The following is a 22,419-nucleotide window of genomic DNA, read 5'->3' on the forward strand; positions in this document are numbered from 1 at the left end:
TTAGAAAGTCCCTGCTTACAAAAATTAGAGGAACAAGGGAGTCTCCAAACCCTGTTTGACTCAGCAACACCTTTTCTTCTAGCTGGGCCTAAACACCCCACGGTGGGGGTATTAACAAGTTTTGTAGCTATCTTGAGGACGTTTCTGTTAAAATCCAATTATTTCCAGGAAGCAGCTGACTGGCGCCTTCCTTGTGGCTTATAAACATTGCCTAGCCTTGCATGATTGTGAGGGTCAGGGCCACAAGGCAAGCCAATGGCAACAAGAGGTACATTTAGTGACAAGACTAAATGATAGAACAAAGCATTATGTATGAAAGGCTCCTACAGCAAATAACTGAAAACAGGGACGTATACTAATAACACAGGTGCCTTTTGTTGTGGAAGCTCTGCTCCCATCTTTCCACCAGGAAGCTAGAGAGTAACCCCAGTCCCCACATAGAGATTCCCTTTTAGCCTTCAAAATAGAGAAAGGGCCACTCCAGGCCTGTGTTCAAATGCCCACCTTCATCGTGTGTGTCAGAAGAGTCACTGAGCTCAGTGGGGATGTCCTCATTGTCATTGAAGTCCAGTGAAGGCGAGTTCACGGGGGCGATCATTTCAATCTTCTCCCCCATGATGTTGTCGATGGCAAGCTCCTTCTCCAGGGACCCGTCTCCCTCCAGTGCCTCCTCCTCCAGGGGCAGCCCATCAAACTGGAGCCAAGACAGAGGAGTCACCCACCGGGGAAACCTGGTCTGGATATACTCTCCAAAGGGAGATTAGGGATCGGGCTTGGCAGCTTTCATACTCCCTGCTGAGTTGCTGGAGAGTGAAGCCAGAGTCAGGCTCTGAAGCCCTTCCCCAGAGCTGCCAGAGGGGTGGGCAAACACAGTAGAAGGACTGCCGCACTTCTCACACTCGCCATTCCAGCAGCACAAGCTCCCCAGGTGCACAGGGCTTGTCCCCCACAGGGCCAGGTCCTTTCCTGGAGCCACACCTGAACCACCCTGCCTACATAAGGTCAGCCTGCCTCCAGGTAGTACCTGTTTATCCTAAGAAGCTCCAAAGGCTTCATAAGCATTTTTTTTTTAAACTTATTCTTTTGTTAGCCATGGAAGGGAATCAATACAACTCTTTCCATTTTAAAGATGACCTGAGAGGCAGAAAGTAAAGACCAGGCATCCAATGAATAATGTTTTCATTCTAAGGGCAGGTGGTCTGACCCAAAAGCTACTGAAATCCAAGGTTCCCTTTTGAGGGAGTCCTGTCCTGAAGAACCCCACCTGTTCCTCTGTTTGCCAGCACATGCCCTGACACACTCTTCTCATCAAGGCTCTATCTCCTCTATAACAGAGTCCCAGAGGACAGAGGTCCTCTTACACATTTTTACAGCTTCCACTAAGTCTCCCACAGTGGGAAAATAAGACACAACATGTATATTCAGTAAACATCAACCAAATGAGTGGATAAACAATTTTTCTATAGTTCTATATTCATGCATGACTTTGACTTCAGATTACGGCAGTGAGAAAGGACTTGGAATTGTTCTCTACCAGAGGGGCTGATCAGCAACAGCCCAGCAAAAGCAAAGCCCACACAGTGGACTTGAAATGGTTTTCATCCGCTCAGAAGCCAAATCCAATCTTGTACCCCAGGCATCTCACCCCAGCTCTGGGCCTGGGCTACATCACTAGAATATGGACGGCCTATCTGCTCCAGAATGCCTCCTTGAAGAAACTGACCGCAGCGTAACCAATCTCCTCTCTATCTGCTCTCCAGGTGGGGTTCCCAGTGAACTAAGCTAGGAAACACTGGCTGGCCACAGGACTGGGGGTAGAAGCCAAGGGCTGACTGCCCATACCGAGACAGGGGCCTCACTGCTCCCTGTGGATGTCAGCGTGCTGTTGGTGATGGATTTCTTGGGCAGCTGTGGACTGGCATCTGGCTTGGTCTCTATGCTGCTCTTGGATGAGCTGTCATTCACTTCATTCTCTTCCACAGGGATCTCTTCACAGTATCTGAGAGGAGACACCAGTGAGTCCACGTTAACCTTAGTGGGTCAAGATGGCAGACTATTTAAGACTCTCAGACCCTTCTATCTGTCCAAATCTATGGGATTTCCTGTTTCTTTGCTTTGTATATAATCTTCCTCTAAACGAAAATCCCCCTCTTACCCCATCGCTCTCTCCTTCACATCCTGTCCCACACCTCCCTGCCTCCCATGTAAAATATCTGACTGCAAACACACCTTTTCTAGGCAGCCTCCTTAGATAGATCCCCACCTAAATAGAAGTATTATTTGTCTTAAGCTATTTTTTTCCATGGGTTCCCACCCCATTTTGAGCCTCTGAATCAAATATCTGGGTTCTGAGCACGCATTTCATTTCCCAAACAGTGACTAAGACAGGACTCTGGACACAAGCGCTCCTTCAGTGGCATTGCCCAAATTCTGGATGATAACTGGAAAACTTCACTGCATTATATACACCTAAAAAGAAAAATTCCTTGAGATGAAGATGTGTGCCCTTCCAGGAATACTTCAGGGATGCCACTGTAGTCTCCTCCAAGGGAGCAATCATCACCCTACCACCATCATCATCATCTGACCTGTACCTAACAAATCCAGGTGCTTGGCAACTCTCTGGAAATCATCATGTGCATTTTAGAGATAACCTAACAGGTGTTCACAGAGGTTAAGCGACACTATTTGGACTGAGCCCAGACCTAAGCACTATACACATTCAATGCTCTTTTCTTGCTTTTTTCCCTGTATGCCTCTTGTACCACCACCAAGCCTGCAGCCTCCCTTCCACCCTCAAGCATGCTTTGTGCTGGTCAACTGGCACATCTTCCCATTCTTCCTTAACCTATCCACAGCGTGTGATACAGTGACAATCCCTTCTGCTTAGCTTCCTTCCTCTGGCTGCAGGATACAAAATCTTCCTAGGGCCCTCCTGCCTCACTGTACTTGCTTTCAAGATCTCTTCAGCTCCTTCTTCCCCCCACTGAGTGCTCCCAAGCAGTCCTTGAACTTTTTATGTTCACCCAGTCACTTGAAATTTCAGTGAATCTCATAGCTATCCACTAGTAATTCCTGCATTTCTGGCCCCAGACCTGGATTCCCTGTGAACTCCACACTCCAAACCGAAATGCCCACTTGACATCTCCATTTGGCTAACAGGCATCTCAATCTCAATTGCCCAAAACCACCCTCCTGATCTTCCGCCTGAAACCTGCTCTGCCTACAGTACTGTCCCTCTCTGTTTAGAACAATGCCATCTTTCTAGACATTAAAACCAAAAATATCTGAAAGTCACCTTTGGTTCCTTTCTGTTCCATCAACATGTCCTTCAATAGCTGTTCAGGAACTAAACACTTATTGCCATTTCTCCTCCAAACCACCACCATACCTCATCTAATTATCTAAATTACTCAACAGCCTCTTAATGGGGTCTCCCTGCCTCTGCCCTGGTTCCCCTTTCAATGTATTTTCAGTGCAGGGGCCAGTGTGATCCTACTGAAGTGTTAAATCAGACCTTAGCAATTATCTATGCAAAACTTTCCCATCCCATGCTCAGTAAAAGCCAACCATAAAGTTGGCCAGGCCCTTGGCTATGTCCCCTCGAGCTCCCTGACCTTACCTCTGACCACTTTCCCTCGTTCATTCCATAGTTCATTCCACGGCTGCACAGCCATGCATGCTGTTCCCTTTGCCTGGGAGGTTCTTCCTGCAGGCACCTGCTTGACTGCCTCCAGGCAGCCACCCTGGGCCTCACTCACCCCATTGTGTTGAAGTCATCATCAGGGGGCACGTAGTCCTCATCATCACTGGTCAGGCCCAACTCGTTCCCATAGCACTGGTGAACAAAGTGCCAGAGCTCCTTGGGACATAGAGGCTTCAGGAGAGAAAAGAAACAACTGAGCCCTCAGGTACCCCAGCTCTGCACAGAGGCAGTGAGCCGGGCTGGCGTCCCTGGGGAAGAAGAGAAACTCCTCTCTCCTTAGCTGAAACTAGAGGCACACAACCACCCCCATCTGCCTTGGGGGTCTCAGCAGGATGCCAGTCTTCTGCCTAAAAATATGGACTTTAACAAAGCCAGGAGCTGGCCTTTCCATGCCCGATCCCTCAACAGAGGTTTGTAGAACGTGACCAAGTGGCCCCCAGAGGATGGTAACTGTCTCATCTTTTGCTCTTACGGATAAGGTCCAGCACCGAGTAGCATAAACCCACGTAACTCTGGGGCCACGGTGATCCCAGAGCTTCTGATTAGTACTCTGAATGAATGCCCAGGGGTCCCCTGACCCAGTACCCCACCATACTGCACAGAAATCTCCTCCTGTATTAACTGCGGCCTTACAGACCCTACTGGATCACTTCCAAGAATAAAGTTTGACCTCAAAGATGGCCCATTCCATAGCTGAACAGTTTCTATGTGTAGAGAGTCTTACGTTCCCACAGTTTTAGGATCCTTACAGGTCATCTCACCCAATCTTGTGACTACCCAAATATTTCCTTCTTTGTTCTGAGGTGGAATGTTTGCCTGCAGTTCTAAGCATTAGTTCCAGTGTTTTCTTATTTCACTGGGTGCCTATGTGTCCTCCCAGAAAACACTGCCCTAAGAAAACTTTGTTCTCATTGGATTCAGAGTCTCCAGAGAGAGGCAAAGCGATGTCAAATAACTAAGATCGGAGGCGGGGACCATGAATGAGTCTCAGACTTGGAGGGAGGGGAGAAGGCGACAGGGATAAGGGTGTGGAAAAGAGGGCAAGGGCATGGAGAAAAACAGAAGCAATCGTTATCTTAAAAAAATGCCATTTCAAAAATGTTTGCACCAATAGACTTCTTAAAGAATTTGAGAGCTCCCAAGCCCATGGTTTCAGGTATGGTTTAAGAAGCAGGCAGCTGGCAGAGTACATTGAGCTAGGATTCCAGCTTTCTGACTAAAGAGAAGTGGCTGGAATGGCAAAATTGGAACCCTGCCTCTAGGCCAGCGGGATTGGGGGCAGTATCTCTATGCTGGCCTTCATAGTGCCCGAGGGAGGTATCTCCTCCTTGTCTCTCGGACCTCCACCTCCTATCTCTGGCATTATGTGCAACATTCATCCTGCCTGGGACACATCTGCTTCTCCGCCAAACTATATCCTGCCCTGCTCCACCCTTCAGCTGCTCTCTGCAGCCTTCCCCAACCAACACCACCTGGCTCGGCTTGGCCAACCATGGTCAGGACAAGCACAGTTAGCAGACCTTCAGCAGCCCCAATTCTTACAATTATTTGTGAGGGCATTTGTGAAGCATACGAATGACCCCGTGTCTTATTTAAAAGTGACATGAGCTGTGAACTGAAAATTCAAACCTGCCGGTGGAGACTAAAACACTTGATCATTTTACTATTACTGATGGTGAATGAAGGCAGAGGACCACAGCTCAAATAAGTTATCAGGATTGATACTAGGGCTATAGACTCTCAGGAAAGAAGAAACTCTACATAATAAATCCACTCAGTTTCTTATGCAGCCATTTGCTTGGGCTACAGTCAAGGCCAATATAATGCATATATTTAAATACGCACGTCAATCACACACACACATATAAATACACACACACACACACACACACATAAATACACATACATGGCCAGGCGCCGTGGCTCACACCTGTAATCCCAGCTCTTTGGGAGGCTGGATGGGTGGATCACGAGGTCAGGAGTTCGAGACCAGCCTGACCAAGATGATGAAACCCTGTCTCTACTAAAAATACAAACACTAGCTGGGTGCAGTGGCAGGCACCTGTAATCCCAGCTACTTGAGAGGCTGAGGCAGGAGAATCACTTGAACTCGGGAGGTGGAGGTTGCAATGAGCCAACATCGTGCCACTGTACTCCAGCCTGGGCAATAGAACAAGATTCCATCTCAAAAAAAAAAAAAAAGAAAAAGAAAAAAAAGACACATATAAAATTAACTAATCCTGGAAGAAACATTATATGTGTGTATGTGTATGTGTGTATATATATATATTATTTTTTTCTTTCTTACGTCTCTTTCTCTGGCTGAAAGCTAGTTTCTTACCATCCAACTGCATCTGAGTGGGAACTTTTTTTTTTTAATTGAAACAGGGTCTTGGTCTGTCACCCAGGCTAGAATGCAGTGGCACAGTCACGGCTCACTGAATGAATAGGTGCCTTCATCTGTGTCTCTTCACAGCTTCATTTAAACACTCAAGAAGTCAATTCGTGATGGCTGGGTTAACTACATTTTTTGTATTTTATGTTGTGGTATCTGGGGCCTTGCTGACTGGGAAGGGACCCAGCAGGGTTAGCTAATTCCTAGAGAGAGGCGATACCTCATCCAGGAGTGGGCCTTTCATATGCAGCCAGCCCATCCAAGGCCCATATTCACACCCTCCCCATTATCTATTATAGCTTCCAAGGTGTCAGGCAACTTGAGGCAGTCCCTACACCCTGCAGCCTGCTGAAATTATTTAAACTAGCCAATCCCAGACCTGCTTGGCCTGCTTGCCCTGCCTCCCCAGCTCCTTCCTGCAAAAACTACAATAAAGGCTCTGCCCATTCCTCCCCTTTTCCATTCTGTCTCCTGACTGACCCTGGTGCTTCCCTGGTGGCCCTCCCATCCTGCCGTGCCTCCTACTTCTGGAGTCTGTGAATTTAAGAACTTCTTTCTTTATGACTGCATACATTACCATACCTGATTAGAAAAAAATCCCAGGACATTTCAGAGCAGTGAAGCTGAAGTGCCTGAAGACAATGAGTGCCTTACTCCTGGAGGTGTTGAGGCCGTTAGTGAGAGAATTTATATGCTACTTTCAGGAGTCGGCTCATTACCGTCAGTGGGAGAATACTACCAGTAGGGGAACCCTGAGGAGAAACGGGCTTCTGTGGAGACAGCCAGTCCCACAGTAAAAGGAAACTCGGCAGTACTTACCTTTTCAAGGAGGGCATTCTGCCAGAGCCGGAACATCATCATATACGTCCTATCCCGGGCCCCAAATGAAGTGAAGAAGTGCTAGATTGGAGAAATGAGAAAATGGCAATAAATGTCGTTGAGTTACAATATAATTAAGAGAGACACAGTTCTCCTTACTTTAAGAAAAAATACTGACTTCGTCCCCAAACACTAATGACTCCGTTACCCGTGATCACGCACCTCTGCTTTAGTGATGGTGTCAGTACACCAGAGGCCTGGGTACCTGGTACTGTTAAGCTCCCAGTGTGACAAAGTCCTTCTATTCTTACCCACACTTTCCTTAGTGCTTTTCTCCTTGTTTTGAAATTCTCAACTCGATTAAAAAAAATGCCCCTCACCTACCTACTGGAACTGGGTAAGGGGTGAGCTATGAACCAGCCTAAATGGAAAGAGAAGACAAACCTGCCAACCTATTTCATTCATTCAACAACTATTTGAATATTAGTATGTGTAAGGCACTAATCTACATGTGTAAGGGATAAGAAACAGCACAGACAGAGATCCTGCTCTTGTGCAGTCTACCCATTAAACAGATACAAAGAAAGTAATAAAGATTTTACTGACCAACTACAAGGTGGTCTACAAATGCTATTTCATTTAAACCACACAACAAGCCTTAGACAACAAACAAAGCTAACAACCAATAAAGCGTAACAGGCTGATGAGGTTAGGCACTTGTATAATCACGAAGCCGGTTAGCGTCCAAAATATAGGTCAAACCAGGCCAGGCGCAGTGGCTCATGCCTATAATCCCAGCACTTTGGGAGGCCGAGGCTGGTGGATCACCTGAGGTCAGGAGATCCAAGAGCAGCCTGGCCAACGTCGTAAAAATACAAAAATCAGCTGGATGTGATGGCAGGCACCTGTAGTCCCAGCTACTTGGGAGGCTGAGGCACAAGAATTGCTTGAACCTGGGAGGTGGAGGTTGCAGTGCACTGAGATAGTACTACCGCACTCTAGCCTAGTCTACAGAGCAAGACTCCGTCTCAAACAACAACAACAAAATAGGTCAAACCAAATACTATCTGACCCCAAAGTCTCCTGGTTCCTGCCACTGAACTGCTTGAGTCCAAGGGAACTGTAAACCTAGTCTTCAGCAGAAACCTAGTCGACCCCTAGCCTTGATCCTCTGAATCTTCAGGCTCTGGTGAAAAGTCAAAGGTCACTGTTTGCTCTGTCCTTATCTGACATATTCTCCCCATACTTATAGGAACCATTATTTTCTATCAGACTCCCCATCCTCTGGAGAGATAATCAGCTATGCTGATACATAATGACGACTGCTTACATTTGTATACTGCTTTACAATTTAGTGTTTTCAAATACATGATGTTATTTCAAGACTGTGTTAAATATTGCTGGCTCCATTTTGCAGGTGAAAAAACTTAGGCTCAGAGATGTTACACAAGACGCTTATAGTTGAGGGACTCAAATTCAGGTGTTCTGGCTCCAAGTCCAATGTTCAGCCACTCCAGCTTCCCCCTGCTCGCCCTGCCCCGGCCTGTCCACCCAGGAGGTGGCTCCTGGGGTCTGCGTCACTTTCAGTGCCTCTCACATCCCAATCCTATTGGCCTCCTTATTCATGTAATTCAAGAAAGGGCAGAAATACAAGAGTAGAAGGAGTGAGGCACAGGGGAGTAAGGGAGAATTTGAAAGGCCAGAGTCAGACTCCACTTACCTTTTCTGAATCAGTGCAAACTTGGATGGCATTGGGAATGAGGCGAGCTGTTTTTTCTTTAGTCATGGAACAGATGTCTTTCAAACGGACTGTCAGCTGGCATCCAAGAGGACAGAGAATGGGTAACAAGCAAGAGGGGGCATTACAAAGTCAGGTAAACGGTGTTCAGGAGGCACCAGTGCAGACAGAGGCAATCGGATTACATATTATTAACCCTGGAAGACACCACATTGGTGATCATCTGGTTTACCACTTTATTTCACAAAGGCCACACAGCAGAGTGGGGACTGAGCCTTGTCCACAGCCATGAGTATCTTGATTCTTGGTCAAGGAGCTTTCTCATTTCTACACAGTCTGCTAAATGTGCAGAGGTCCTGCCATTATTTGCCACGTACAGAAACAGAGAGTATTGGTGCAGGATGGGACCACAAAAGTCATCGAGTTAATCTTTCTCTACCTTAGTATATGGGATGAGGAAACACAGGCAAAGAAAGGACTAGCCTAAAATCACGTTGCTAATTGTCACAGAACCCAGAAACTGTGCAAGCCGGTTCTTCAGAGACCCAAGGCCAAAGCCCTTCCTAACTTTACCATGCTTCCTCCTGCAGTCACTCATGCCAAATATGTGCTTGCATCTGACATAAGCAAATGCTCTCAGTCCTCTCTTCTATACCCAAGGGGGAGGTAGGAAGGCGAAGACATGGCAGAGGAGATCTTATTATTGGGACTTAGAGCTGGGTATCCTTCAAGACTTAGGCCTGTTTTGTTAATTACGCGAAGGCTTGAGAAAAGCATAAAGTCAGCAAAAGGAAGAAAGCAAGGGCAGCTTGCTCAGCCGTAGCCAAGGGGACAGCCCAAGGGAGCATGCGCAGGTCTTTACCAGAGTTTCCCAGCGGAAGATGTTGCTGTAGAAGCAGATCCAATTTTCAGAGAGGTAGAGTCGGCCCTGAAGGAGAATGTCTCTTTGGAGTGCACATGAGTAATCTGTGGTAGGAGCGGAGATAGGGGAGGGAGCTCAGAGCCAAGAAGCATTTTCAGCAAACCACTGCCGAGTAGGCTTGTCAACCTTCCTACCAGCACTGGGGGATCCCAGTCACCCATCACAGACAAAGGGCACCAGACACTTGAACTAGCAGCCAAGGAACTCCCTGGCATCTCATGATAAGGAGCATAAAGGTGGCGTAACATGCAACTGCCTAGAGGCAGATAAATAAATGTGATGGCAAAGTGGGCCAAGGAAGCTAGAGGTGGAAAAGACCAACAAATTCAACTAACGTCCCTCCCCCATCCACAACTATGCTAACCCCTCCTGCCACTGGGCCATCTGCAGAGAAAAAAGTGTTGGTGACTCACTCCAGGTTGGGCTCTCGAGGCTGCCACAAGCCTGGTAGTCAGCCTCGAGCACTGATAGCTGGAGCCAGGGCTCTGGATAGCCTCTCTCCCTGTTCCCTTGCTTACTGGGTTGGCTCATGGCCTCTAGACAGAGCACCCTGAGTGCTATGCCGAGGGCTCCCCAGACTTCCTCCCGGTCCCCTCCAGGTCATCCAGCTCACCAACAATGAGGCGCTCCGTGTCTGGAAGCTGCTTAAAGAGCTTTCTGAAGTCTTCATTTCTCTGCTTGTAGGTGGGGCTTAACACCTGCATGACAATGGCCAAGGTTAGCAGGATGCACCTGGGTTCTTGGGTTAGGGAGGAAGGTGCAGAAGGAGGAGCACTTGCTTGTGTGTTATAAAAAGCAAAGTTGAGGCTCTGCTCTCCCACAGACCCTAGGAGGCCAGGCTAAGGAATGGGGCTCAGTGTGGAGAAACACAGTGGGGAGAATCTGGTGCTGCAAAACACTTTGCCGCCAGGGTCCACCAATTAGAAAACGTCAGACACACCCAGAAGGGGCTTATCCCAGTAAGAGAAAGGAAGGAGGGACACCTCCAGGGGGCTTCCTGGGATCCACCATGCCAGCTACTGCTGTTCTGCCTTCTGCCAGCACCACCTTGACGGTGAAGCAGGGACCCAAGAAGGCTACCCAGCCCCCCATGATGGTGCCCAGAGCATCTGTCAGAAGAAAGTGTCATCATGACTAACAGAGTGAGCACTTGGCTGTGTGGGAAAGGCATAATTTTCTAAGAAATCATAAAACATAGTGCTAATAAAATCACAAAACGTAAAACCAGTGCCACAATAAGCACACAGGTAGAGAATTAAAAAACATAACTGGTACATGAGAGGCATCCAGCTCCCCTCTCCATCTGTACATTATCTCATCCAATCTTTACAGCATCGAGGAAGAGAACAAGGCCAGAGAGAAGCACCTTTCCAAGGTCCTCAGCTGGTCAGTGTCAGATCTCATGATCCCTGCTCCTGTGCTCACTTCCCACCTAGGTACATGGCTGCCTCGGAGCAGGCTCATACCCATAAACTGCCTTAGCAAATCCTCCTTGGAAATCCCATGAGCCAGCTGAATACACAGAAATCCTGCCCTTTGAGGGCTTACAATCTTTTTTGCTTGTTTGTTTGTTTAGACAGTCTCACTCTGTCACCCAGGCTGGAGTGCAGTGGAGCGATCTCAGCTCACTGCAACCTCTGCCTCCTGGGTTCAAGCCATTCTTCTGCCTCAGCCTCCAGAGTGGCTGGGACTACAGGTGTGTGTCATCATACCCGGCTAATTTTTGTATTTTTAGTATAGATAGGGTTTCACCATATTGACCAAACTGGTCTCAAACTCCTGACATGAACTGATCCATTTGCCTCGGCCTCCCAAAGTGCTGGGTTACAGGCATGAGCCACTGCACCTGGTCCAAGGGCTTACAATCTTAATGTGGAAAAAAAAAAAAAAAACTAAAAAGAAAACATGCGCCTATAGATGAGGCGCACTACCGATGACAGATGAAAGCAAGTACACAACCCAGGACAAGTCATGCACAGCCACAGGGAAATACCTGCACTCCACCTGGCAATGCCCTGACTACCTACACAGAAACAGCACTGCTGACCCTCAGCCTAGGGTGTAGCCTATGGCTACAAAAAAAAAAAGTCTTAGAAAACAACATTCCCCTGACCCCTGTTAGTTTCAAACTGGTACTGAGATTTACAATCTAGATGTCACCCTTGCCTCTTAGAACAGAGTCCACACACTGAAGACCCCAGCTTGACTACCCAGTCGCCAGTGAGCTCCTCATTATACCGAACTGACCTCTAGAGCTGCTCTGTGGCTAACGTGAAATGAGTTATTACCACGTACCAAGCACAGCCATAAGCCATGCGCATGTGTCATTGCATGTGATCCCGGATTATTTCTATTATCCCATTTTGCACTTGAGGAAATGGAGAAACAGAGAAGTTAAGCAACTTGGGAGTGGAATACAAGCAAGGCAGGCCGACTCAGTGCTGTCTGAAACCCTACTCCGTGCTGCCTCTGGAGGGTCCTCCAGCCAAGAGGAAGCAGAAGGGCTTCCCCACAAGAGCACACTCCCTTGGGGACAAGATGTTTACCTGCTTAGGGGCCCCCACTAGCCTTCCAAGCCCTCTACTGGGTCTTTGTATTTACAAAGTTCCAGTGTCAACCCGAGGAGCAGCTGACCAAGAGACCCCAAACACACTTTGGGTGAAACCCACCTTCAGGGGGTTGGATGTCGGACCTCCAAGCCCCTGAAGCCCCAAGTCTTCCTATTTCTAATTTTCTGTCCTAGTGCCTTCTCCCCCTTGCTTCTTGCATGACCAGTGACAGCCCAGGTATCCACGGAGGTGGAGGTACAGGGTGTTTGGCCACAATCTCCAACCTGCAGGCAAATCGAGGGGCTGCTCCTCTCCTTAAAACAAAGCTGTGGCAGCAACAGGGAGAGGGGAGGGTGCATCCAGGCCTGGCCTGCTAAGTGGCCAGTCTGGAGACTCCTTTATCCAGGCTTATCAACACATGCCTATTCCACGAGGCTGCTGTGTGGATGGCAAGCACGTTAGGTGGGCATGCTGGCCCTGCCACCATGCAGCCTCTTGAAGCCAGAGACCCCAGCCCTCTCCCTCCTGTACCCCCAAAGGCGGGGCCTGGATCACTTATTTCAATTTAAAATGGTCAAATAATTTTGGTTCCAAGATTGTCAAATCTGGGGCCTTTGGGTAGCAGAGTCAAGTTGGCATGACGAGGATGCAGAACTGCCACAGAGACTCAGAGAAACTGGGTCACACACTCACGGCTGGGATTTCCTCAGATTCGTGCCAGCAACAGTGTTTGGCAGCAGCAAGTGTGTGGTGGAGCTGCTGCTGCAGGTACCACTGCACCGCCTGGCTCTGCTGCTCCAGCAGGTGGCTGCAGAACTCCGGCTCCTCCGTCAGCGGTTCCATTGCCCCACACAGCTGCCCCTCCCAACAACGCCCGGCTCCCTGAGCACTGACAACCGACTGTCCCCACATGATGAAAACAACTGGTCTCGCCTGGCCTGACTGCAGATGGTGGCCTCTGGTTTCTTGGCAGAGGGCCTGTGCGACCCTGACAGGTATCCTTTCTGCTCCTAGAGCTGCGTTCCTGGCGTGAAGCTTCACAAGTGAGAGGCGGTGGTCAGTGCGATTCTCAGCACAAGCTAGCTGGCCAGTCTCCCATGGCGGGCTCTGCTTTGTCCTTCTTGGCTGGTCCGTGGGCTGAGAGTAGCCCAGAGGGGGTGTGGTCACACACCTCCCCCTGGTCAGTGCAGACAGTCACCCCAAGAGTCCAGAGGATGCAGACAGTACAGCAGGTGCCCAGGGCTGGCTGGCGGTCTGGAAGGCAGGCCCCTGGGTGGACAAGCAAACTCTGCAGGACAGGGATGGTCCACAGCCGCGTCCAGGGTCTAGCCCTGCCAGTCACTCATATGCAGCGGAGTGACTCATAGTTGGTCTGAAACTCCAGCAAAGGAACTGAATGCCCAGCTCCCCAGTCCTGATCTGTCTCATAGAGTGGCACGTTTAATCAACCTCTAGCCTGGGCGGGCACTGGGCTATGACTCATAGCCCTCACCCAGGCGGAGCAGCCACCACTGGCTGCAGCAACAGGGCCTGCTCTCACCCCCACCCCTACACACACCCCTTTCCTCAGCCCCTGCTCTGCTTGCCTAACCAGCAAATGGCTTCTTTGTTAAAGTCACCCGTGGCAGAGGGGAAGGGAAGGAGTGAGGCAGGGCGGGTAGGCGGGCAGGGCAGGGCCCTACACATGCTTCAAGTTACAGGATCTGGGTGATGGTCCTGGCCAATGTCCTCCAGTAACCCCCAGCTGAGCCTGGCCTCCACAGCAGATGTTTCCTGCAATGGAAAGTTGCTGGCCAGGGCTCCACAGGGAGGCATGGGGTGGGGAAGGGAGGTGCCAGGGCCCTGCAGTTAGGATGAAATCCGAAATTTGAGACTCAAGTAGCCAGGGACTTCTCGGAGACACTCTCACCCCTCACCAACCCATCCAGCCACCAGCTTCCCTACAGCAGCAGCAGCCGCCTAGGGATTTTACTGAGCCAGTTTCAGATATGCTGCTGGCAGAGAAGCTGAGATCAACAGCTTTGGGGTCTGTCTGAGGCACCTTCTTCCTTCCCATGGACCTCATACAACCTTCGACATTAGCAACAGGGGAATCAAGCCCCCCCAAATTGTCAGATCTTAAGGGCAAAGCGGCAATTCTAAAAGCACAAATTTGGGTTCCCAAGGCAGCAAAATGAAAGCCAGGCCAATGGGGCAAGAGAGGCTCCAGAGCAAGAAGCTAGGGACAGGGATGAGACCACAGTGGGACTGGGAAGATGTGGATTCCCAGGGAAAGTCAGACCCTTGAAACAAATGGGGCCGTTCCGTCACCCTCCCCAGCTATGCCACCTTGCCAGGAGGGTCTTGGCCTGCACAGGATGAGGAATGGTGCCTTCGTCTTAAGAGTCTTGGTAAATTAATAAAAATGGCCCAGTGAACACATTTCAAAATGAAGATTCCACACCAGGCGCGGTGGCTCCTGCCGGTAATCCCAGCACTTTGGGAGGCTGACGCAGACGGATCACTTTAGGTCAGGAGTGCGAAACCAGCCTGGCCAACATGGTGAAACCCCGTCTCTCTTACAAATATATATTTAAAAAATTAGCCCTATATGGAGGCAGTTGCCTGTAATCTCAGCTACTCAGGAGGCTGAGGCAGAAGAATCCCTCAAACCTTTTCTGTGACATCCCACCCCGGGGGCTAAAAATGTCGGCCACCTTCATTGGTAACAACACAGCGATCCAAGAGCTCTTCAAACACGTCTCCGAACAGTTTACAGCTATGTTCAGGCGCAGGGCCTTCCTGCACTGGTACACGGGCGAGGGCATGGATGAGATGGAGTTCACCGAGGCCGAGAGCAACCTTAATGACCTGGTGTCAGAATACCAGCAATACCAAGTGCCACAGCTGAGGAGGAGGAGTTTGAGGAGTGTGCTGAGGAGGAGGAGGTAGCCTAGAAGCTTCCTTTTCTAGGTAAAGTGGGGAAGCAGTGTAGATTCTTTAGTGTGTTCTGATAACCATTGTCACTACACACTTCTTTGAGTCTTTACATCTCCTCCTGCTGCATTTTAAAGCATTTTCATAGTAAGTAGTTTGACCTAATAAAACATTTCTATAGCAAAAAAAAAAAAAAAAAGGTGGAGGTTGCAGTGAGCTGAGATCGCACCACTGCACTCCAGCCTGAGTGACAGAGAAAGACTCTAAAAAAAAAAAAAAAGTAGATTCCAAAGATGCTAATTCAGAAGAATCTGGATTCTCCCAAGTAAACAGTGTTGGAGAAAGTAGAAGAGTCTGACTCCTCCCCCAAACCCTCCCCTAGCAAACTTCTACAACCCTCTCTAGATGGACACCCCAAGGACGCAGGCATGGCTCTCCATTCACGGTGTAGAACGTCTCACTCTAACAGAAGGACACCTTCTCCAGGAAGGATCTGTGCCTCAAACAGGTCCATAACTTCTACTGTACTTGCCGTGATGTGTTTCAAATACAGGTTGGGCATCCCTAATCGAAAAATGTGAAAACTTTTGAGCCTCAACGTGGTGCCACAAGCAGAACACTCCACACCTGACCTCATGTGGCAGGCTGCTCATGGGGCACATCCCGGTCAAAACACAGCACTTTGTTTTGTGCATAAAATTATTTAAAATATTATATAAAAGTATCCTCAGGCTATATGTCTAATGGATATATGAAGTAAATTCGGTGTTTAGACTTGGGTCCCAAGATATCTCATTATATATATGCAAACATTCCAAAATCCAAAAGAATCAGAAATCCGAAACACCTTTGGTCTCAAATATTTTGGATAAGGGATACCGTATCAGGTACCGAGAAAGTATTTACCAAGTGAATGCATTCCTTATCTACCTCTCAAAGGATGCCTGTTTACACTGCATCTTACATGTACACATAGAGATCCCTAATCCTGTATGTACGGCTTGTCAGGGCCTGGTCGCTGCCCAGCTTCTCTTCGCCCTGCATGTCAGCCCAATCCTGAGCAGCGTGGTACGTGAACACAGCAAATCCATTTTCCAAGGTGGCCAGAATGTCTCCCTCGGAGTGACACTGGCCCCCAGTATGTAGGCAAGTAGGTAGCTCCAAGAAGCTCTGGATCCTTACAGTAACTACTCGAAAATATCTGAGTATTGCCACAGGCAAAGTGGCTGCCTGGGCTGTAAAAGGGTGACTTAGAGATAGGGTATGCCCTGTGAGATAACGTCCCGGGAGATGAGTCTCATACGCAGCAGCCTTTGTCTCCCTGACATCCGTGCCAGAGGCTGGGTAGGGCAGGGCAAGAACCAGCAGAGAGGGAAATGACCCTGGGCTAAACATTAACTCTACAGCAAACACCAGGAGCTGGGACCAAGTGGTACCCATTTCCCAGGGACGGCAAGAAAGAGGGGGTGGAGGAGCCCAGGAGAAAACAGGCAGATTTTGGCGGACCATTGATCTTACCCAGGAAAAAACCAGTCAAGATCCACACAGGAAACTCTGACCCTGCAGCCAAATCTGGATAGGCTGAAGCCAGATGTGGGACAAGGGGACAGGAGACCAGGAGGTAACTGAGCAAAGGAGGGAAAGGGGGACTGAGGCAGGCATGGGGCCTATGCAGAAGGGTAGAGAAGGGGTGGGGCTGGGCTGGGGGCCAATCTGAAAAACTCAGGATGGGAGCCAGGAAGACCCTTCAAGTTGGGAGCAAATACAGAGGGGAGACAGGCAGAGGTGGAGGAGCAGCGTCAGTTCTGAGGCAACACCAGGTACCAGGCAGGTCTCCTACCCTGTCCACTGACCACACCCCAACACCCTGAATTGCATTCCTACAAACCTTTGTTCTTTTGCTGTCACACTTAGGCCAGCCAGTCCCCAGGCTTTGCACTATCCTTCCCTCACCTCCACAAAGTTGCAGCCCTAACCGGAGGTGCTTCAGGCAAGCAGGGTGCTAAGTCTCAGGCAGCTGCCAGGGTCTGGGCTTCTGTGCTCTTATCTCTGAAATGGTCCTTCCTGGGCTACCATGGAGAAGACTGCTCACAGGAATGTGCCAGGAGGCCTAGGAAGGAAACCCCTGTGATCCTAAGCCCCATCGGGGGCTGAGAGGGAGTACATTTCAGCCCTCCTGCCCCAACAACCCTGGCCGGGTTGCACCTCAACTCTGCCCTCGGCTCCCTGCTAAAGGCAAAACCCTATTTCTGCTTTTCCCTTCATCTTATGTCTACTGGGGCTGCTCTCTTGATCTGAGGGCACTGATGAATATGACTGGGGTGGCAGACTAGGGCTTCGGGGTTAAGGAGGAGTAGATATAATCAGGCCTGGGGGGACTCAGGGCACCTGTAGATGGCACAGCCTTCAAACTCCACTCTGGACCTGACACTCTCCTGCCACAGCCTCTCCCTGTGTCCTTGGGGTCCAATCACTTTTCTCCGCATGACTCACTGTTGAGACCAAGCCTGTTTGTCATCATGGCAACGGCTCCTCCCTGGCTAGCCATGTAAAAGTAAATGCTTTTGTCTGCAGCAGAGAGGCAGAGGTGAAGGGGGAGGCTGGGGCATGGGCTGGGTGGTGGCTGGGCTTCCTTTCCTATCAGACCCAGGCTGTTCCAGAGGGCCTGAGATGCTCTTACCAATATCAGTGATTCTGCAGGGCACTGGCTCTCACTGCTCCAACCCCAGCCAGGGGCTCCAGCAAGCATCCCCAGGACTGGGCGCTATAATGCCTTTTCCTCTCTGAAGGACATCTAGTGTAATGAATGAGCCTCAGATATAAGAATGGCTGGAGCGCTGATCTTAGGATCCAGAGAGAGGTTATAGAGGGCCAGTCAGCAAAGCTGAGAAGGGGAGAGGAATCCTGCCTGATGGGCACATTCCAACCAGCCCAGGGCAACACAGAGGCAAGGCAGGAAGACAGAGCTCCCTAAGGAAACACAGAAAACCAGGTCAAAGCAGCAGGTGCAGGGCAAGGGCCTCCTGAAAAGCCGCGGATGACGTCTGTGGAGGGGTGCTGGGGAGAGGAGCTCGTTCAGCTGCAGCTCCTGAGAAGGCATCTGCACGTGAGAGCATGGACATGGGCACTGCGCACTGAAGGAGCAGGGTGCCCTTTCACCCAAGGGGGACCCCAGGGGGACAACATGAGTCCAGAAGAGGACGGCCACACACGCTCTTTGGCAAAGAGCCCCTTGTGCCCTTGGCCTCTGAGAATGAATGATCTAAGTGGAGAGTCAGGGATATTTCCATAATTCACTTGGGGTGAGAGGGTAGAGGGTGAAAGGAGACAAGTGAGGATTAATAAAGGAAGAGGCAGGACAAAGCCAGGAAAAGAGAATACCCTGGAGGATAATGCGAAGAGTCACTGAGGTCCAACCACTTCTGCACATCCCCGGTGCAGGTGGAACCATCAGAAAGCAGAGCTCTGTCATGCCCGGCTCCTCTGCTGACTCTCATACATGTCATCCGAACCCCTGACTTCTGCCCAACTCCATCCTCCAGCCAAGAGACAGCATCTGCTTCTAGCCCATTGCTACAGGAAGAGGCTAAGGGAGAAGGAATCAGGGGATAGGATGGCAGAAAGAAGGGGAGAAAGTAAAGCCTGTTAGAACCAGACAGAGAGGGAAACCTAGCTGGGAGAATGGAAATCAGAAAGAAGGAAACGGTGGAAGAGAAAAGGAGAGGAAAGGAAAGGGGTGGCGTCAGAGAGCGAAGGGCTGAAAAGAATCCAAGGAAGCACAGACTGAGACGAAGCCAAAGGCTGAGCTAAAGAGTAATAAAAAGAGAAATGACAGATAAGAAGAGAAAGGAGATTAACAACGAGGATGGGAGCTGGGCTGTCCAAACCAGAATGTCCCAACTGTCTAACAGGGCTGCAGCCACGTGGGGCCTGTTCCCCTTTGGGGCCTGAATTTGTGTGATGCTGCTTAAAAAAGGCACAAGGAAGAGTTGAGTGAAGGATGCTGGGGTCCCCACAATAGCTGGGCTGCGGGCCGCTCCCAGGAAGCTCAGCACTCATCCCCCTCCCCTACTCCAGGCCACAGGTCAACAATGTCCTAAGGGACAAGGCGGTGGCTCAGAGATAGTAGAGTCTGGGTTCTCTCCCACGCCAAGATACTTCAGCCTACAACTCCTCTCCACAACTCTGTACAGCCCTTCAAATTCTGCCTTGTTTGTGGTGCCCCCAGGACAGACCGGCCACTGGGCAGCAGGACTCATGAGCACATGCCTGACTCTGAGGAACCACCCAGCACCAAGTTTAGGAAAACACACACAACTGATCTGCAACCCTCTCCCTACATCAAACCCACACTTCTCCCCTCCAGCCCGTCCCCTGGCCAGAGTGCCCTCCTCAACTCTGTCCTTCACAGACACGGCTGCTCCATGCCCACCTCGCCTGCTGGAGCAGAACCTGGTGCGTCCAGGGAGGGGGCAAAGATGGCTTTCCCGGGATTCAGCAGACTGAGGTGTGAGGACGGCAGGTTCAGAGAGGTAAAGAGGACCATCTGAGGTCAGCCCCTTCTCTGTGAAGTCCCAGAGGGCAGAACACACAGCAGGAGCTGGCTGAGAGCCTCAGACCGCTGCTCTGCAGGGGAAAACATTCATATCCCACCACCCAGTTTGCGTGACTGAGAGGCTGGGACCTCCGCCAGGCCTGCTTACCCCACAACAGTTTCTAGGCCTGCAGCAGCTGCACAGGGCGTCCCTAGGATGACCTAGACAGTGGCCCCGCTCCACACCTTCGCCACAGCCCCATGCGCCAGGAGGTCTTGTAGAAAGGGCATGCTTTTGTAGCTGTCAAAGGGGTACTTGGGACAGAGGTCAAATCCCATCACATGGGTTGACTCCTCTATCAATGGGGGAAAGTCTTCTGGCTGCATTTGCCCCAAAATGTCTTGATTAAGGGAAGAAAACTAAGTTCAGACCCCCAGGCTGCTCCAGCACCAGAATTCTATCTGGCTTTGGAATGGCCACTCCCTCCCTGACTGGTCTCCTCCTTTACGGTTGATGGACCCTTGTCTAAGAACCTCAGTGAGGCAGGGGATATGGTTGGCCATGCCTCCTTGGTCCTCTGAATGAAACCCTCCCTCCCCAGTCTGCCCTGGTCTGCTGCAGAAAATGACCGCTGCAGGTGGTTTAGGAGCAAAGGGGCTGCTAAGAAAAGAAACCCACAGGGAAGCCCAATCGCACCCCACACCTCTTCCCCCCAGCCTCCATCCGACTCCCACACCCCACACGTCTTCCCCCGCAACCTCCGTCCCCCTCCCACAACCCACACCTCTCCCCCGGTAATCTTCATTCCCCTCCCACACCCCACACCTCTCCCCCACCAACCTCCATTCCCCTCCCACGTCTCAGATACCCAACAAGAAGAGAAACAGGAATACTTACATTATACCAACTCTGGCTTTTCTGAAAGGAGAAAATGAAAGAAAAGGTAGAATTAGTCAGGGAAAAGATGGTGGGAAGGGCCAGAGGGAAGGGTACACAGACAGCAGAGGGTGGGCAGGGAGGAGGGGTCCAAATGCAGCTGAATGCTTCCCATGTGGTTGCTCAGGAGGGGTCCTCCTTTCTCAAGGCAGTTCCAGAAAGGAGGCCCGGGAGCAGTCCATGCTGGAAGCCCACCGAGGGCGGGGTGGCAGGCAGCGGCAGCACCAGCTCGAGCTCAACCGGAAGGGAGTCGGAACCCCATGGCAAGGTTCTGATGGAGTGAGGGGCGCACTATGGGCATTCGAGACCCAGTCCCCAAATGGGCCCTGACCAGAAGCAAAATGCTGATGGCGGCCAACCCAGCCTTCTGCTCTAAGACAGCCCCTTGTAAAAGGCAGGGTGGGACACTTTTGAGGTAGAAAATGGTCTACCTAAAACTCCCTCCAACTTTGATCTCAGCAGGCAAGTGAGTAAATTTTTGCCAAAATTGGGCTGTACCTAAACTGTAATGGTCGGGGAGTGCTTGGCGGTTCTGCATGGGTGGGAGGTTGAAGCACATAATCGCTAAGGGTCCTTTCCAGCCCAGCGGTGCCATAATTGAGTACAAGCAAAACAGACCCCACCCCAGCTCCAGAATGTAGATGTTCTCCATTCCCAGACCCAGGAGGAAAGAGACCTGAATGTGTCTCCAGGGAAGAGGAGGGATAGCTAAGATTGTGCCTTTTCTGTCTGCAAGCCCAGTGGCCAGTCGTCTTTTATGTACTTCCCCTTGAAAGATAGATGAATATGCAGATAGACAAGCTTGTGTGCACACATACACACACACACACACTCATACACATATACACACATACAGACCACACACACGCACAAATACACACACATACACACAGACACACATACACACCACACACATGCACAAATACACACACATACACACACAGACACACACCACACACACATATACATAGAGGCACACATGCATACGCTCGCGTGCACACACACACAAATGCCTAAGTTCCATCTCTTGGTGGGCCGTAGATTATTTTTAGTTTTAGGGATCACTGGGTGGGGAAACTTTGCCCACAGATCAATACCTTAGCTCTACCCAGAGGTCTGGATCCCCTCTACCTGCTATTAAAGTGTCCTGACCCAGAAGGGCAGATGAGAGTAGCCACGGTCCTCGAATGCCTGCTGTGTTTAGAGGGGACGAAGTGACTGTGTACTCGAGGGTGGATGTGTGCCCGCAGTGATGACCACTGGTCATGTGATTTCTCTCTCCCTCTGGAACTCTGTAGAGAGGGTCCACCTTCACCACACCCCCCACCAGCGAAACCAGTCTGAAGACGAGCTGGAAGGGCTGAGGGGTCTATCGTGGGTGGGGTTGCTTCTGAACGGTTTCGCCCTTACACATGCCCTCCGTGGCCAGGATGTGACCAGAAGCCAATGGCAAGGCTCCCAGTCCCCCTCTGCAAGATGCTCTCCAGGGTCATTTTCCAACAAAGCCTGTCACCACAGTCCATCCGGAGGCCACATCCTCCCATCACAGCCTCATCTCCTTCTCTGATTCAGAGATTTCGGCAGGTAAAGGGCCCAAATCCAAATATTAAAAACTGTTTTTTCCTGAGAAAGGTGTGGCCATATAGGAGTCCCAGACCTGAAAACTCGCCTCTAGGATTGCAGTCAAGGCTACCCCCTTCTGGAGGGGGTGGATGGGGCAAGCAGGCTGCATCTGGGGTCTGAAGCTCACTTCTTGGGTCCTAACACAGAAGCCCTGACTTAGAGCCCACAGGGCAGCGGGCTGTGCAGACACCTCCCAGCAGTGGGAAGGTGCACTCTGGGAGCTGCCGGCCCCAATGGCCCCACAGTCTCCTTATGCTTCCTCAAATGCAACCCAGGTCAT

General features: G+C 50.4%; 1 protein-coding gene across 19 annotated transcripts in view; it reads right to left on the reverse strand.

The window, feature by feature from the left end:
• GRAMD1B (GRAM domain containing 1B) overlaps positions 1 to 22,419 on the reverse strand; it is a 269,058-nt gene that overhangs the window by 20,319 nt on the left and 226,320 nt on the right. For 18 of the 19 annotated variants that reach the window (XM_032285138.1, XM_032285135.1, XM_032285127.1 and 15 more), the window contains 8 exons: positions 20,478 to 20,498; positions 10,194 to 10,278; positions 9,521 to 9,624; positions 8,641 to 8,736; positions 6,921 to 7,001; positions 3,762 to 3,877; positions 1,843 to 1,999; positions 505 to 694 (listed from right to left, as the gene is read on the reverse strand). In XM_032285138.1, coding sequence (XP_032141029.1) covers positions 505 to 694; positions 1,843 to 1,999; positions 3,762 to 3,877; positions 6,921 to 7,001; positions 8,641 to 8,736; positions 9,521 to 9,624; positions 10,194 to 10,278; positions 20,478 to 20,498 — 850 coding nt within the window. Of the gene's footprint in view, positions 1 to 504; positions 695 to 1,842; positions 2,000 to 3,761; positions 3,878 to 6,920; positions 7,002 to 8,640; positions 8,737 to 9,520; positions 9,625 to 10,193; positions 10,279 to 12,822; positions 14,577 to 20,477; positions 20,499 to 22,419 lie in introns of those variants that run through there. The other variant, XM_032285144.1, reaches the window with a different exon arrangement.

The sequence above is a fragment of the Sapajus apella genome, unplaced genomic scaffold, assembly GCF_009761245.1.
Source record: "Sapajus apella isolate SASKATOON/1434 unplaced genomic scaffold, GSC_monkey_1.0 scaffold16, whole genome shotgun sequence".
NCBI classification, from domain to species: domain Eukaryota; kingdom Metazoa; phylum Chordata; class Mammalia; order Primates; family Cebidae; genus Sapajus; species Sapajus apella.